The sequence below is a fragment of the Apteryx mantelli genome, chromosome 2 (assembly GCF_036417845.1).
Source record: "Apteryx mantelli isolate bAptMan1 chromosome 2, bAptMan1.hap1, whole genome shotgun sequence".
In the NCBI taxonomy this organism is placed as follows: Eukaryota; Metazoa; Chordata; class Aves; order Apterygiformes; family Apterygidae; genus Apteryx; species Apteryx mantelli.
In genome coordinates, this window is record NC_089979.1 from 133,685,350 (window position 1) to 133,702,441 (window position 17,092).

A 17,092-nucleotide genomic window follows, 5' to 3' on the forward strand; every position below is an offset into this window, starting at 1 on the left:
CTGAGAACTCCAGAAGCTTCTGTAAGATTGATGGGTGATGTAATCATTGCACTACATTTTGGTGTGTGTGTTTTGGAGGATAGTCCTCCAGGAAATACAAAAGGATTTTTTTTTTTTTTTTTAAGTTATTCTGGGTAAGGAGGTAAACAGATAATAAATTGAACTGGTGTTATGATATTCTCTTGAAAGTCTTTGCTATACTTGATTTCTGCCAGGAAAAGAAAGACCTACTGGTCATCTTGATGTTTATGCTTTAAAGCAAATCAAGCAATACTATTTTGAGTGGTTAAAATCAGTGTGGGTAAGGAAATGGATGTAGTACTTCTAAATCCTTTGTTATGTTTTGCTGGAGATGGATTTGATTGTACCTATGTGCCAATATACTGCTGCAGGCAAGAATTTGAAAAATGACAATGGATGTTCAGTTCAGTATTGATAGATTCTCCTCCATTCCCTAATGATAACATATATCACTGTTACATCAACATGGAACTTAAATGTTAAGACGCCTCATTCCAAAAAAGATGTGTTGTATTTTTTTTTGTTTTGTTTTTTTTTAAGAAGTCTTAATGTATCAACAAGTGAAAATTCTGAGGAGGGAAAGGAGGGAGAGAGGTGACAGTGAGCTGACTGTGCGCTTGGAAAGACACATGTATGTCTTCTGCCTTTCATTGCCTTTGTTGCCCATGTTTCATGTGTAATGGGTGAAGCAGCAGAAAGGAATTTCAGTGGTGAACTGAATCTAGCCAAGAAAGCTGCTTGAAATTGAGCTTTGGGAAGAAGAAGGAAAAACTGTACTGCAGGCAGATGGGCACAGAGGGAAGGCAGGAATATCTGCAAACAAAAGTAATGAAGTTTGATTCATTTGTATGGTAGAGAAATGTGTCTGGAGGTGGTTTTAGGTAGAAGCTGTGTAAATTCTTGAAAACCAAGTCAAGTTGCGTGGTTGATTTATAGCAACGTTGTATGAATTAACTCAAAGTTTAGCTGGAGAAGTAGTTGAGGTTGCATATGGGAGAGGAAGCAACAGCGGAGTTTTGCACGAGCTGGAGTGCATGCGGGAGATTGAAAGTAGTGGTCACCGAAGTAAGTGAGCCGGGGCGGCTCAGCCTGTTGCGTCGGATAGGAAAGCCGGGTTGCCGCTGCACCAGCCGCAGTTGGCATGGGTCTTTGGAGCAAAGCTGGAACGAGCAAACATCTCATGAATTTGTATCCATTCAGAAGCAGTTCTCACAAGTGATAAGATCACTAAGCATCTTCAGTAATGTTTCCAAATAACTGGAAATGTGGCTGGATTAATGATGAAAGTGTGAAAGGACTTACTCTAAGTACACTCGCAGGGTGTTTGTAACAATAAGAGGAGAAAATGACTAATCTTCTGGAAAGCGGTTTAAGACATACACTGCGGTGACTAGTATCTTTCATTACAAATATGCAGTTTCAGGGTGTAGTTTTGAGATCATTTTAAACTGATCTGTAGGCAGATTAAACGGGGTGTTCCCACCTTTTCCCGTACCCTGATCTAATTGCTCTCACTTTCTGCCTTCTTGCAGGGCTGCCATTTGCGTGGCTCTGTGGTTAGTCAGGTCAGGCACCTGCTCCCTGCATGGAAAATCAGCTGCAATCCTGCTGGCTGCAAAGCATGCAAAAGGAGTGGGGAGGCTGGATGTTGCGGGGCTGGGACCCGTGTCCAGGGAAAACATGGGCTTAAATCAGCAAAAACTCACCGAGCATCCTGTTGCCTTGCATGCAGGGTAAATTGTGTAACTGTTGAGATCACCTAAAGCGACTGGCAGAATGTGTTTCTATTCTAAATATCCTATTTTTGGATTTCTTCACCTGGTCCATGGGATCCGTGCCTGGAATTTTTTCCCCTGAGGTTACAGTTGTCTTAGGTTTACCAAAAATAAAGTGGTAAAACTTGGAAACAAGCATTTTGTTGTGATTTGTTTATGGTTAATGCCCTGGGACTTTGCTTCCCCTTGAAAGAAGTTGCTGAAATTTAAAAGTAAAAATAAGTTGAAATAACTTCTTTTTTTTTTTTTAGGTTTACAGCTGCTTTTTGCTGCGTGTGTTGCATATAACACATCTTTTTTAAAATATCCCAGAAAAAGCTGCTTCAGTGAGTGTATGTGGGCCTGTATCCCTACTAAAATACACCAGAGAACAAAGCTTAAATGAGTATAGCGATTTCCACATGCTCTGTTCAGTGGTACTCCCTGGTACAGAGGCTCTCCTCAGCTGACAGATATAGTGGCTGTAGTTGCGTGCTTTTTGAGATGCCTTTGTAGGAAAAGGGGTCGTTGGCCTTGTATTGCTGAGGACGAACAAAATAAATTTTGAAAATATGTAAGCATAACTTTATAGAGGAAAAAGGTTTTAAAAGGGGTCTTAAATGCCTCCTATTTCCAAGAAGGGCTTGTGTGAAATGCTTTTGAGAAGTGATCTTGATGCAAATGGATTAATGGTACCTTGGTGCAGTGGGTGCTCTGCTAGTCCGAGACAAGCTCTTTGGAAGCTGCTTCTGAGGCTGGTAAAATGGTTATGGTTTACCTTGGCATAAGTAACCCTGTGCTTTGATCATTGCTACGCAGCATATCAAGAGGATCTTAACTGCTATATTGCGTTCTCCAGCTGGGGTGTCTGGCTGAAAGTAATAGAAAACTGCAGTAATGCCTGATATCCACTGGGCTATCAGGGTCCTCTTACTTTTAAAAACTCTTAATCCCACATTTAATTTACTAGCCTGTTTTAGGCCTGCTGCCAAGAATCCAACTGTTACATAATATTACACAGGAGGAATTGCTGGCAATTTTTAAGCTGGCTATCATTCCAGATCCCTCCCATGCAAAGGAAATTGTAACATCTATGTAACTACCAGGCTTTCTGTGAAGCTCTCCCCGCAATCTACTATTAAAAAGTAACTAGGAAAGCTGGAAATAGTTTGCCTACTTAAGCTATAGCCCATTCACTTGTAGCAGCCTCATCTGCTGAGGCTTGCGTGTGGAAAAGCGTCGAGGTAGTGACAGGTAAGAATGAATTGCTCTTGAAGAAGCAACAGCACAATTGTTTCTAAACTCTCAGCATTAAAATTGCAACTATTTTATAAAAGATAAGAGAATCCTCTTTTGGCTTAAATTGTCCTTTCATGTTCTGTGAATTTCATGATTTTCAGAAAAAGCCAGACCTTTAATATTCGGACTTCACAGGGCATCCTAAGATGTCTCCCTCATTTCCATGCATGCTTGTTCCATACCAGTTTTCCTGTCAGTCTGATTCATAATGTTCAAAAACATTCACTGCATATTTTCTTCTTCCCCACAGCAACAGCCCGAGTCTGAGACTGTTCATCTGTTCATCCCAGCCTTGGCAGTTGGAGCTATTATTGGCAAGCAGGGACAGCACATCAAACAACTTTCTCGTTTTGCAGGCGCATCTATTAAGGTATTATTACACTGACTAACTTTCTGTCTATTTTATATGACACTTTCAGCAAGTTTGCACAAGCAGGATTTTCATGAATGTCTTCCCCCACTCTCCTCTTAGAATGTGATGTGATAAATGCTACATTTGTTTATAAATCATCTTTTAATCTTCCTTGAGACAAGATAATTATAGAAGCATGTTTTCAAACGTCTCCTGAGGTGTGAAATATAAGCTGCAAAGAAAACTACTTTGGTGGTCCCAATTTCTTAGAAACAGACTTAAGTCTTAATGACGCAGTGTTTAAAGGCTTTCTTCTTGCATTTGGTAAAGTGAAAATTGGCTGGGTAAATTCCCCTTCTAGAAACAAATGCCAGGCAAAGTCTTTTACTGCTGGAATCTGTCTTGCTCTGTTTCAAATGGGTGAGTCTGAGATATTAAGCTCCGATGGCTCCACTCTGAGGTACTTTCTGTTTAAAAATCACTCATGTATTCTCAGTTCCTGAGTCAATCTATTCTTTAACATCACGTTTACCTCAGCACCGTGGTTTAACATCCAACAGTTGTTTAGCTGTTTGTGTGTTGACCAGCTACCTCAATGTAGATGAGAACAAGATGGTTTGCAGCAGTTGAACTAACAGAAGGATAAGTTTAAATTCAATCTTATTTGGTAAAATTGCTCCTTGGTGAATTTGCTCCTTGGCTGTGTGTAGGGGTTAGCCAGTGCAATTGTCTCCTTGGCTGTAGGAAGGCCTTGGGTTTCTGCTGGTAACGCCGTGGTAAGCATAAGGAAGGGGTGCTTTCTCTTCCAGATCCTTGGGCTTTTTTTCTGTGAATAGCCAGTTCTGCTATTCTGTGCTGTAAAGATGCTGTTTTGGCTTAAATTACTAATAGTGTGCTAAAGTGCAGTTTGTAGTTTTGTTATACGCTGTTAGACTGACATCAGCCTGCCCAAGTGATGCAAATGCTTTCTTTTCAGTTCTCTTTTTGCTTATAATCAGCTTTCTAGTACCTGGAGAGGTGGCAGTCAGTACTTGGCACCTCCTTAGTGAGTGCTGTGGAGCAGGTATCCGCCAGAGTCCAGGCGAGTTCAGGGACAGAGGGGCCGGAGCGGAGTACGCTGAAGCCAGTGAGGTCTGGCTTGTCCTGGAAGGTGTTCATCTAATAGTGCACTGCAAAATAAGTGGGGAATCCCCATGAATAAATCTTGTGTGTGCTTTACTGAATGCCAATCGATTTACTGGCCAGTTAACCAATTGGCACACTGCCCAATTCCATCCTTTATTAAGCAATACATTAAATAATTGAGTTACACAACACAGAGGGTTTACATTAGTAGAGCACTAGGATGAGATTTTTAGTGGAAGGAATGGAAGGAAGTGCTAGGAAGGGGGTGTGCGTGTGTTTGGTGGCTTGGTTGTTCTTTATCAAATCTTCCTTGTACTGGTGTGTGCATTCCATAGGTTATATCTATAGATTAGGTAGCATATGAAAGGTACTGCTAGGTTGAGAGAGAACTGTGAAGTAACCTGGACCTCTGAGAACCAGACCAAACAAGTTCTTTAGTTGGTCCTCGGAAGACAGTTTAGTGGAAAGGGAGTTGCCCATGTTTCTTCACGCATCTGGCTAACAGTGGCCTCAGGCTTCCTCTGCTGGCTGGCACCCTTCTACCTAACGCATTTAACTTATCTGTATTACTTGAAATTCAGTTAAAAGTTTGTTAAAGCTCTGGTCTTCTAGTCTTCTGCACCTTCATTAGGAATAAAGTAATAGAGACTTTTGTGGAAGTGGAGTTAAATCTTAAGAGAACTGTACAGATACAGGGTATACTTGTTAAATAGTGAAACTGCAGATTTCATGTCAGCTATCAATTAGAATAAAAATGTAATTTCAACTGTAATCTGACCCAACTACATGGAGCAGCACTCTTGCTTTTGTGCGAGAATAGGTGTTTCACATGGCAGTTGGTTCAAACTTACTTAAAACTTTTAAACGTCCTTCATGTTGACCAGCTGTCCTTCAAGCAATCTTTACCGTAACTTTTGAGCAAAATAATAAATTATGAATCATTAAGGGATCAGTGTTTTTAGCTAAAAGTTGGAGGGAGTGCTGCTTGAATAACTTTCAGCTTGCCGAACTAGTAATCATACTTTCCTCTATGTAGTGAAAGTAGTAAGTCTCTGTGCATGGCTTTCTGAGTTTGTTTTGAGTTGTGTACAAGATGGTTGCATACAAAAACATTTTACATCCATATACATTTTCCTTTGTGCTCGTGCTGAGCTTTGTAGATCTGATGAAACTAGGTTAGTCATAAAATAAGATTAAAAAATTGCAGCTGGGTAGGGGTTCTGCATGAGGCTGTAGTGTCCAGCTCATCGCTTCAGAGCCACATGTGGCTGTTGATGAGTTGAGATGCGTTCCTGTGCTGGATTTGTTGCTTGGCAGTGCAGGTTTGGCAGGGATTTCAAGTAGATGGAATGATTTGGCGAAGGAGCCCACAGGAAGCGAAGGAGCTCTGAGGTTTGTGGACTGCATTCCCACCTCACACCAGGCTGCTGGGACCTGCTGGGAACCATTGGCCTTTCCTATGGTTGGAGCACCTTTTCCTGTCTCTGAAGGAGTTGGTATGAGTGCTGCATATATTGGGTATATTAAATAGTTGGATTGTGGCTCAGAGTATGGAAGACTAGTTGTTTTCCAGTTAGGAATGTAAATTTATTTCTCTAAGTTAAAAATTCACCACTTAAATAATATTTGTGTGTAAATAACCTCTCCTTCCAAGAGCAGACAGACCAAATTAGCACTGAAGTTTCTTAAATTACCCCTTCAGACATTGAAAGGTTACCGTCGGTAGGTAGTACATGTTTCTGCTATAGCCCTCAGCTATGTTTTACTCCAGCTGTTGAGAAGAGAACAGGACGTGCTAAGATAAAAGCAAAGCAAATGGCCCAGAACATTTATATTTGTGTAAGAAACAAAGATGCAATGAAGACTTGATGGAAAATATTTTTCCTAGAATTTCAATAAAGGAGCAGGTGTTCACTAAGAAAAAGTGAGGTGATTGAGAGACAAACCACAATGTTCACTGGACTTGAATGGAAATTATCAGGCTGAGCTCTGTTCAGTCAGCTGACTGCAAGGGGTCCTTGAAAATTTGCACCTCTAAAATACTTGTATGTTCCAAATAATGAATGGATTTAGTCTTTTCTTGCTCTTACCACAACATTGTATTTTGTTATTTTAGTAAATGTACTGCTGTAAAATGAATGTCTCCTTAAATAAAGCCAATTAGAAAGCAGAAATCATATGAAAAATAAATAGGCAAACCAAATAACTAGTATATAGTGTGTTCTCCATCTTAGGATACAATATGAATAATTATATGAACTTTGGTTAGCAAAATTCTTTAGTGACAATGATACATGGTGACTGGTAATTTGTCTGAAATAAACTACAGCTGTTAAATATGAAAAATATCCCTACGCCAACAGCTAAGATGAAATCCTGTAGTGTTTAATATATTGCCCATTCAACAGTGGCTATGTAATACTAGCTGCAACAATGGAAATGTCAGTTGTGATAAACAAAAGATTCATACAGAATGTCAGAGGCTAGTTTGAATTATTTAATGCCATTGGAGTCTGAGAACGACACCCACAGGAATCTTTCTTTTGTGGTGACATGAACTGCTAGAGACCCTACAGGCATCTCTGTCTCAACTGCAGTGGAGCTTAATTTTTATTCGGGACACACAAATGTCTGTAGATACAAAACTACTGGAAACTGCAAACTTGTTGTCCGGTATGGATGAATATTTCAGATATGATTAGTTATGACAGTAAAGTGACCTTCTGCTTTCAGGGAGACAGATGCAAACTTTGGTTAACGGGCACAACTTGTTAGAAAGACTAAAGTTAGCGGGTAAGGATAAAAAATCTCTGTCTATTAACCAAACTTGTTTTTTGAAAGCTACATGTCTTGTATCATTCATAGCCACGTGAAAATTGCTGTGGGATTTTGCCATCTGCAGATGAGTAGCTATGCCTTTAATTTTCAGAAGTAAACTTGCTTATGGTTTAGCCCATTTCTACATATTTCATTATAGCTAATTAATGCACTTTAAAGAGAACAAACTCATCATGACTGAAGTGTAATGCTACTGCTGTAGCGAATAATTTTTCACTCTTGAACAGAATGTGAGACTGAAATGGGGAGGAGGTGGTTTTAAACTATTCCTCCAAAAAAAGCTACCAAAAGCTATGTTTATCTGTTCCAGATTGCCCCTGCTGAAGGACCAGATGCCAAGCTGAGAATGGTTATCATCACTGGACCTCCAGAAGCTCAGTTCAAGGTATAATGTATAAAAACTTCTCAATCTATAGTGGCCTTTGGGCTGTAAGGAGCTGTAGTGAAAATAAAATACTTGGTTCTAAGTACTATTTTATTCAGAATTTTAGTAAATACTTGATTTTTGCTTTCCTTCTGCCAAAAAGGATCTCATATGAATATATGAGTAATACAGTATCATCAGAGGCCGTGTTCTGGTTGCCTTGTTGGTGGGAGTTTTACATAAGGTAGAATCAAGTCTAGCATGAAAATATAACCATATTGCATTCCTAATTTTCTCTGTAGTATATGAGCGTAATAGTTCAGTCTTTCTAGCCTATCTTAATATATGCAAAAATTGAGTCCATTTAATTGAAATAACAAAGCTGACAAGATGAGAGACTGAGTCTCTCCAGGTTACTGTTGTGTGCCAGATGGAAAATGCTTTTTGGGTAGCTCTGTAGATAAGTGCAGGGTTTCTATTTGTATTTACACTCCAACTACATGGAGATACTCCAACCTGATTATCCTATTTTTTTGTTCAAATCAAGTTGTGGAGTGGCCTTCTGCCTTAAGTGCTAAGGGATAAATGTAGTTACCCCAAAAGGAGTTGGTCATGTTAGGAGTAATGCAGATGGTTCTGTGCAGCAGCCTAGTTTCATCACAGATGAGGCCCAGAGCAGGTAGGAAGTCACTTGAGAGTTCACGTCCTGGCATTGCTTTCTTGTCTGTTCTCATTTTTATAGTTTTGTATTTTTTGCTTCAGGGCATCTTGGAAGAAGCAGGTGTAGAAACTTCAGGCATAGCTAGAATCAGTTTCATGAATGCCTTTAGGAGTTTTGGAAAAGTATCAGGGCAGGTATTCTGCAGTAGTAATAGCAATCTAGATGAATTTGGGATTATTGCTCATTTTGAAGTCTTACCATATTGATTTGTAAAGCTATTGAATGTGAAGTGTAATTTAGAAGCTCTGCTTGACTGAGGTTTTCTGTGGCCTCGTGGGCTTGACCATGCATGGCCCATGTATAGGAGGACACTCATGTGCTCTGGGAGTAGCACACGGGCAGATTCTGGCTACCTTTTCCTTCCACTGGATATCAATGAATTTATCCTCAAGCAGTAGCAGGATTTGGGCACCCCTTATGCTCATTTTCACGTAGGCAAAGTCATTCTCAAGCTTCCTTCCTAAGGTAGCCCTGGACTCCTGCAGACTAGTCCTCTGCCAGCCACTTCTCCCAAACCCGGATCATGCAAGGAAGAAAGTGTCCCTGTTTTCCAGCCTCTACTTTGGCTAAAATCACATCAGTCAGTCACTTCTGTGCACTTTTTGGCTTGTATTTGCAAAGTGGGATCAACATGTTGGCACAACCGATGCTCCTGAGAGTGCTGGTCTTGTGGAGGAGGAATTACCCTTGGGGCTCCCTTCAGCTCCATCCCACATTGACTTTTATTACCTCTTTGAGCAATGACCTCTTGCCTGAGATGGGCAAAGGCAGAGTCCAGTGCTTTCTTTTATCACCACTGTTGCCTGAAGCAAGCCTTACGGTCAGGCCCACGCTTCAGTAAGGCTGTCCTTAAGATCTGTTCAAATGTCTTCTCCATCTTTGAGCACAGGTTATCGCTTGCTGGACAACAAGAGCCTAATCTGTGTGCACAGCAGCTCGGGGAAGGAATGGTTGCTGTTCAGAGGAGCAGCTGGCTCTGGGAGAAGCAGTATCAGCATGGAGCCTGGGTTTGGCACCCTTTCCCCTCCACGTTGATGTGCTGATGTCTGATTCATGGTGGTGGTAGCTGCAGTGGCTGCACCCCTTTCCTTGGCAGCTGCAGTAGCCTGAGGAGGTTGCGGTGTGCAGGACTCCCTAATTAGCAAGGGAGCTGGAAGAAGATGGAGAATATGCCACTGCTTACAGCCTCGGCTGCAGTGCTCCATAGAGTTTAGGCATGCCCGTGACACTGATATCTGGAGAGGATTGCGTTGCCTCGGAGCTGGGACATGCGCAAAGGAAGCGGAATGCAGTGTAGACAGCGTATTTCAGCCACTGTTCTACTGTAAAGGAGCTACAACCCATTTAAGTTGCATTTCTTTGTCCTTCAAGACTTTTTCAAGAGCTGAAAGATCATAGACCTATTTCCAACACTCCAAACCTTTTTAAAAATTACACCCCACCTTGCTTTATAATCCAGCAGTGATGCAGTACTCTTTCCTGTAGTACCTCTCCTGGTGAGCCCCACAGCCTGAGCAGGTTGTCAGAGGCATTATGCGCATGAAATATATTGAGATAAAAATGGCTACGCTATTGTCTTTCTCTTGTAATGAATTTGGAAATACTTTCAGAGTCAGCAGCTCAAGACCATGGTTTGGAGAATCATCTTATCTGCTCTTGGCAAACCCTTTTGAATTTTCTCCTGGAGCAGGACACCACTGGTCCTAGGGCTGTTGATGATGCCAACATGCAGTATTTGTACTGAGCTTTTGTACGACTTTTTGAATAGTCCTTTGCCTCACCGGCAAGAGACAGCTTTTCTCCTGTGTGACAGGGTAATAGCTTCCTCTCACTACCTGTAGTATCCCACCACCTAGGTCAAAGCTGTGCACTATGGAGTTTTTTTCCCCATACTGTTCAGATGGAGTCTGACTTACAAAAGTACTGAGTACTTTCAGCTCCAAGATCAGAAAAAGTCTTTGGTCTTACCCATTCTAGGGTAGTATAAGCTTGTGTGAGCTTGAGGGAATGAGGAAAAGTTGAGGTAAAATAAGCTACTACTAGTTATTATATCATGTAATCTTTTTGGACTTTCCATGTTCCGCTGCAGTGGTGCCATGCAAGACGGTTGCATTTAGGGTGCATGCAGTGACAGGGCCTGTCAGTGTGTGACTTAAGGCGATAAAGAGTCTGAGCTGGAAAAGCTCTGTGGTCATAGGTTTGTACTCTTTGCAGAGCATCTCTCTTCAGTGTCACAGCGGAGTTGTTCTTTTGATACTTCTAGGATATGCAAAGAGTAGAAGATCTGGTGTATCATTTCTTAAGAATTTGTTGATGAATGGCAGGAAAGGAAAAAAATATATATTTTTTTTTTAAAAAAAAGGGGGGGGTGCAGAGGGGAGAAGGAGAGGTATCAGTGAGATTCAGCAGCTAGTCTCAGTGGACGTTCTTCTTGCTACCTGGCATTTGTACGTTCCCCCTGCCCAGAACAGGGAGCTGCCTCTTTGTTAAAGTAATGTTTGTTCTCAGGGTGCCATTTAGATCTATGTGGATTTAATTTTCGACCTTAGAAAACTGAGCAAGTCCTGATTTCTTTTTTTCTTTAACCAAAATATGTTGTAACTGAATGTAAAAGTATGCAGTTTGTTGTAAACGAAGTCTTCATCCCATGACTTATTTTAGCATCCTTAAAAGAATATATTTTTGAACCAATTAACTGTATTCTGCGCTCTGGTGGTAATAAAAACACAATTCAGCCACACAGTTCTCCTTCTCTCCACCACTCTTTACCTCTACAGAGATGTAACAGTTTATTTTAAAAGCAGTATTTCACTGAAAAGCAGAATAATAATAATCTCTGAGTTGTTCCTTGATAACCGGGTTTGTAGTTGGTACAAAGACTTTTAGAAACATAGCTATTGTATTTATTGAGGAAAACTTTTTATCAGGGTTGTATATTGTGAGTTCTCCTTTCTGTGCAATTTTTTAAAGTTAACTAGATTTCAGTAAGCACACTGTTTAACTGAGAATATTTTTGCAGGCTCAAGGGAGAATATATGGAAAACTTAAAGAAGAAAATTTCTTTGGACCTAAAGAAGAAGTGAAACTTGAGGCTCATATAAAAGTGCCATCCTATGCTGCTGGTAGAGTTATTGGTAAAGGAGGCAAAACAGTGAGTACCTGAAGTAAAACTTTTAGTGTTATTCAGTTATGTTTCCTATTTAAGTGTGTATATACCTATAAAGATTAAATATTTAGGTAATTAATAGCTAATCCTATGAAGTTACGTTAAAGCTGGTGCTATTTTCTTAATTGTAAATATTAAATTTTCCTTTCTACTAGCCCCAGATTAAGAGGAGCCAATCTCATAGAATGCTTCATTTCATAAAAAGAAATTGCCTAATGAAAATAGATAATCCCAGTCAGATCTGCAGATCAGCCTCTATTAATAGAAATTTAGTTCCTCCATTTAGAATTAATACATTTCCACTTCATACCTGCTTCTGTGAACCTTTCTTTATGTCAGTTTTTGCAAAGATTTCACTTATCTCATTGATTAAAATCATACCCAATGTGTACAAAGGTGACATTTCTGGCCAAAACTGAGTGGAAGCATAAGTTCTGAATAAATGGTAGAAATTTGTATTTTGGATGTTTTGGGCATCTTCAGACCTCAATATACAACAAAAAAATAAAATTGCTTTGTTTTAAGTCATGACTTCCTATGGCTCAGCTTGCTGCATAGAATAACATCACTGAGATTTTTCAATCCTGTGCAAAAGTGCTGGTTCTCCTTTAGTATTTTCATATGCTTTTAAGTCAGAGCTAGCTGATACTAAATGGGAAAAAGACCCAACTTTATCTAACAATATGACAGTTGATAGGCTACTGAAAATAATTTGGATGGTTCTCTTTGTTCTATTCAGAGCTCTCTGTCTTATGGAGGCTTTTCAAGGAAAAACTTACAAACACTTGGCAATTTTTTCTTCTCTACATTGTACATGACATGAGTTTTCTGACCTTAAACTTGTAAACTCAACTGTAAACACTGTCTAACTGTAGCATCTATCTGCTTTAAGTGATGTATTTAACACCTTCTGTGTGTTGCATTTAGAGTCTTCGAAGCACTTTTACAAACTGGGGAACTTGGTGCTAATTTATGTTAGCGAGACAAGCATCTCATCTGGCAAAGTACACTGCTGGACGAGGATGCTTTCTGGTGTGTGTGTGTGTGTGTGTGTGTTTTAACGCTTTTAATTTAGAGGCTGTTGTTTCTGTGCTCAGCAGCTCTTGGTCTTTGAGGCTTGGTTGTTGTGGGATGTTTGTTTCTTTAAATTACTTCATTTTTCTGACTTCTATCTATTTATAGGTAAATGAGCTTCAAAACCTGACAAGTGCAGAAGTTGTAGTCCCTCGTGACCAGACACCTGATGAAAATGATCAGGTGGTTGTGAAAATAACTGGTCACTTCTATGCATGCCAGGTAGGAGGGGCTGGAATGATTTTTTTGTATTACCTTGATGTTTCCATGACTTATCTTTTATATCCACTTACAGAGGCAAGGGATGGAAGGCCTGTACTCAGATGTAGAAAGTGCTGCTTGCCAGGGTTCTGTAATTGTCTTGCTGAAATAAACTTTCCTCATACCTATGAGAGAGACTTCTAGCAATATTGCGCTCATATATGTTAAACAAACTTTTTTTGCATGTCTTCTGGCAGTATGTTTAGGTTTTGGGAGATGTGGACAAATCGCATATGTATGTCCATTCCTTCCCAAATACTATGAGATGGCTTAACCCTCTTATCTCAATTTCAGTCTGGTCACAACTTGGGTTTTCTTTTTCTTTGAAAGTTGTAACAGTGCCAATCTGCTGATTTAGTATCATAAAGAAAAGGATCATGAGGTTCCTTCCCCTACTTAATATTTAGTTCAAATGGATTCCTTTGTTGTTCTGCTACAGGTGACTTGTAGTTCAGAAATGAGATGGGAGTGCAGATAAGTCCTGCAAGGCTGAATCTTCTGGATTCTCCAGCATGTCTGCTGCCCAATAGAAGAGTAGTTCTGACAAAGCATTAGTATCTTCAAAGGCATAAAATGGAGTTAGCATGAAATGTCCATTAGTCAGGCTTCAATTAGTCTTAATGTTAGTAGTTATTTTCCTGTGTTCATGATCTCCGTATTTTAGATGGGGAAAACTGACCATGCAGATAGTTACGGTAGGTGTAAAAAGAAGAAAAGTTAAAAATTAAGTCATGCATTACAACTAACCCAAGTGATGGGTCATCTGTTTCTACTATCTGTTGACAGTAGAAAATTAGTTACTCCAGATCTCCTGTATCCCAGGAGCATCTATAAAGTCTTCTGCAAATAGCAGTAGCTGCAGCATGGCAACATCATGGATTGTTTCTTTTTCTTTGTATCCTTCAGCTTGCTCAGAGAAAAATTCAGGAAATACTGGCTCAGGTAAGAAGGCAGCAGCAACAGCAAAAAACATTGCAAAGTGGACAACCTCAGCCAAGACGAAAATAAAGGTTTAGGAAATGGCCCATCAGAGACAGATGCCAGACCAAAGACAGACTGTGCAACAGAGAGACAGGTGGCGAGCACCTGTTGAAGTTATATGCAGAAGATCCACCAAGCCAATCACCTGTTCGAGGACCAGGCAACCGTTGAACGCTGTCTCTGAGAATGTATTCTTTAGGCGCTCTCAAACTTTTGAAACCCAGCTTTAAAATAAGGACCCCTTCACTTCCCTTTTGTTCTATTCTCACAATTTAACATAAACTTGTTAGTCTTTTTTATTGTTCTTATTATTCCCCAACAATTTTAGAACTTGGTTTAATGAAGCTTTCTCTTCTGAGTTCACTGGTTTAAAAAAAAAAAAGGCATTGCTCTTATAGGTCCAATTATTTAAAAAAAAAAAAAAAAACCCTACACATTTGGAGGGTGGGATTTTGGGTGGGCTAGGGTTAGAGCAAGGGTATTGACAAGAGTTTAAGTGTTAGTCCCAGTGTTGAAACAAGTGGCATTTTTTAAAAAGAATTTGGTTGCATTTTTACATAACACTGCCATGAATAACCTAAGGGAAGTGTTGAATGGTGTTGGCCAGGGCATAAAAAGATAAATATGCATTTTACTAAACTACCTCAGGCATTTAGTACCTCAATGAGAAATTGTTCCTTTTTTTTTTTTTTTTTTTGGTATTTTGTATACTTTATAAAGCTAATAGTTCTTGAGCATTTTATTTTTTTAAAAAAAATTAAATTTTGATCAGCCACCAGCCAGGAGTACTACAAGCTTATCGGGAAAAAATATAGTAGAGCACTTCTAGCTGCTGGCTGATGGGAGTAAGATGGATATAAAAAACAGCTTCAGATTTTCTGAGGGCTTCAACACCATCATTTGTTTAAAGAAAAATTCAGTGAATGTTCAAAAGATAGTGAATGATGCCAACATTCTGATAGCAGCAATGCCGTTTAGTTTTCTTTTAAGATGGGATGAAAAAGTTTGTGACGGTACTTTTTTGGGAACAGGACAAGGAAGTGATGGCAAGAGGCTGGGGTTGGGGGAAAAATTTAGAAGGCTGCAAGAGGCTGATTTTTTTTTTTTTTTTTTTGTGCTACTTGATTGAATGCATGAACCCTTTGTGCCTTTGACCATCACTACCTAATAATGCTACATTTAACCATTTGCAGCCCATTTGGACTTTGCCATTTTGTTCAAAGAGCAAGCTTCATCTTCAGTTTGATAGAACACTTGATCTGCAGGAGCATTTCTGAGGCCGTGAGGGTCTCTGCTCTCTGCAGATCCCATCATACTGCTTTCAGTTACCACAATGGGGGAAGGTCAAACAGTGTTTGATCACATTGAAAGATAATGAAAGGCTAAGTTTACATATCCAGCCGCTGTTATGGGCCACACTAAGCCACTTTGAAGGTTTTAAAAACTATTACAAGAAAAAAGAAAACAACCACCTCTCTAGCCTGGCTTATAATAGATGCAGCAGGATTTATGCACGTTCTGCAACCAACCATTAGAGAAGAAAAAAATGTCAAAAGGCAGGGATAACAGGAAAGTTACCAAATTTTTTAGTTTCCGAATGTAATTTGAATGATGATTGTGGTAATAGTGACACATTCAAGTTTCTACAATAAACTTCAGTCTACCTCAGTTAAAAAAAAAAAAAAATGTGGCAACACATGGTGCATAAAGACTGCTGTGTGTGTGTGTGTGTGTGTGTGTGCGCGCGCGCGCGCTTGAGTGCACCTGTATGTTTGTGGTCGACAGAGCCATGCTATTACCTCTGAATCTTTTTTTGTGATGTTTTTGTGCATGAGATGATCAGAATCACCATGCTGCACTGATTTGAGGGGCACAACGAGCAAAAATATTTGTTTCATCATTTTGTTATCTACCTCTTAGGTTCATGTTGAAATAGAGGCATTACTACATAGACTAGATAATTTTCCCAAAGATCATTGTTGTACAGATTAGATAATTTTGAAAATGGTCTGAAGTGTTTTTTTTCTGCATCTCTTCTTTACTAATTGGTTTAAAAACCACAAACTTATCTTGTAGTTTTAGCAGAGAAAAATGAGTTTCTTTTCCTTTTTTGACAGTGACCTTCATCTAGCCTTTAGGATAATTTTTTTTTTCCTACAATGAATTTAAAATTACTGAAGTATGAAAAGTCATAGCATTTTAATTTTTGTTGAGGCTTAAGTCAGTCTGACATTCCTTTCTTAACATTTGAGAAGGATTTGACTTCATTATTTTCCATAAAAGTTACTTTACAAATATGTGCTGCATTTACATCTGCTGATTTAAATACTGTCATCTCTCTTAAATTTCTAGACTTAGTATGGTAAATCATGTTTTTATTTTCAATTGAGACTTGGTAATTTGGAGTATTTGGGAATAGCTAGAAAGTAAATACTGTAAATGATTTCAATATCCACAAAGTATGGATCATTTTTCATCTGTAATGTGCCCCCCAATGCAGCTCCACTTGCCAGATGCCTCTGAATGGAATAAAGAGTTTAACTCCTGTCATCAGATACAGTTGTGTGTTGTTTTCTTAAACTCATGAGGCATGGTGTCTGACTGTTCTAAGCATTTATGTTGCTTTGATCAAATTGTTCATGGTTTTCTGTCCATAATAGTAACTGGATAAGGGTGAACAGCCACCAACAGGTATTCTAGAGCTGCTAGGGTGTCCAGCAGCCAGGTTATGATGTTTGCATTTTCCAGTAAGAGCAATAACTTCTGTGGCTTATAACACCACCATACAGCCCATAGTACATGTAGTTCATGGTCTCAGTTTTATTGAGATGACTTAGGCAGGTTTGCTTTGGAACGGCTGTGTGCTCAACAGTCGTGACCCAGGGCAAACACACAGGAATTTGCAACAGATTTGAAGCGAGATCCAAATTGTTCAACTGTAAACTTTTTTTGGCTGCTTTTTACCCAGTCTTTACTCACTGTGATGAAGCTGTGTAATTAGCATGGCCCTAGAAACTCGGATAGGCAGACCCTGTCACACTGGTGAGCAAATGTGGCAATCCGAATCTCACTTCCACCACCACCACCATGCACACACCAGTTGCCACTGAGGTGGTATCTCTTCTTGACCTAGGTC

At 39.6% G+C, this 17,092-nt stretch overlaps 1 protein-coding gene across 1 annotated transcript in view; it reads left to right on the top strand.

The window, feature by feature from the left end:
• Nucleotides 1-16,511, top strand: part of IGF2BP3 (insulin like growth factor 2 mRNA binding protein 3) — a 122,555-nt gene extending 106,044 nt beyond the window's left edge. The window contains exons 12-16 of the mRNA XM_067291594.1: nt 3,325-3,444; nt 7,700-7,774; nt 11,494-11,625; nt 12,823-12,936; nt 13,882-16,511. Coding sequence (XP_067147695.1) covers nt 3,325-3,444; nt 7,700-7,774; nt 11,494-11,625; nt 12,823-12,936; nt 13,882-13,983 — 543 coding nt within the window. The 3' untranslated portion in view covers nt 13,984-16,511. The remainder of the gene's footprint in view (nt 1-3,324; nt 3,445-7,699; nt 7,775-11,493; nt 11,626-12,822; nt 12,937-13,881) is intronic.
• The last annotated feature ends 581 nt before the right edge of the window (nt 16,512-17,092 follow it).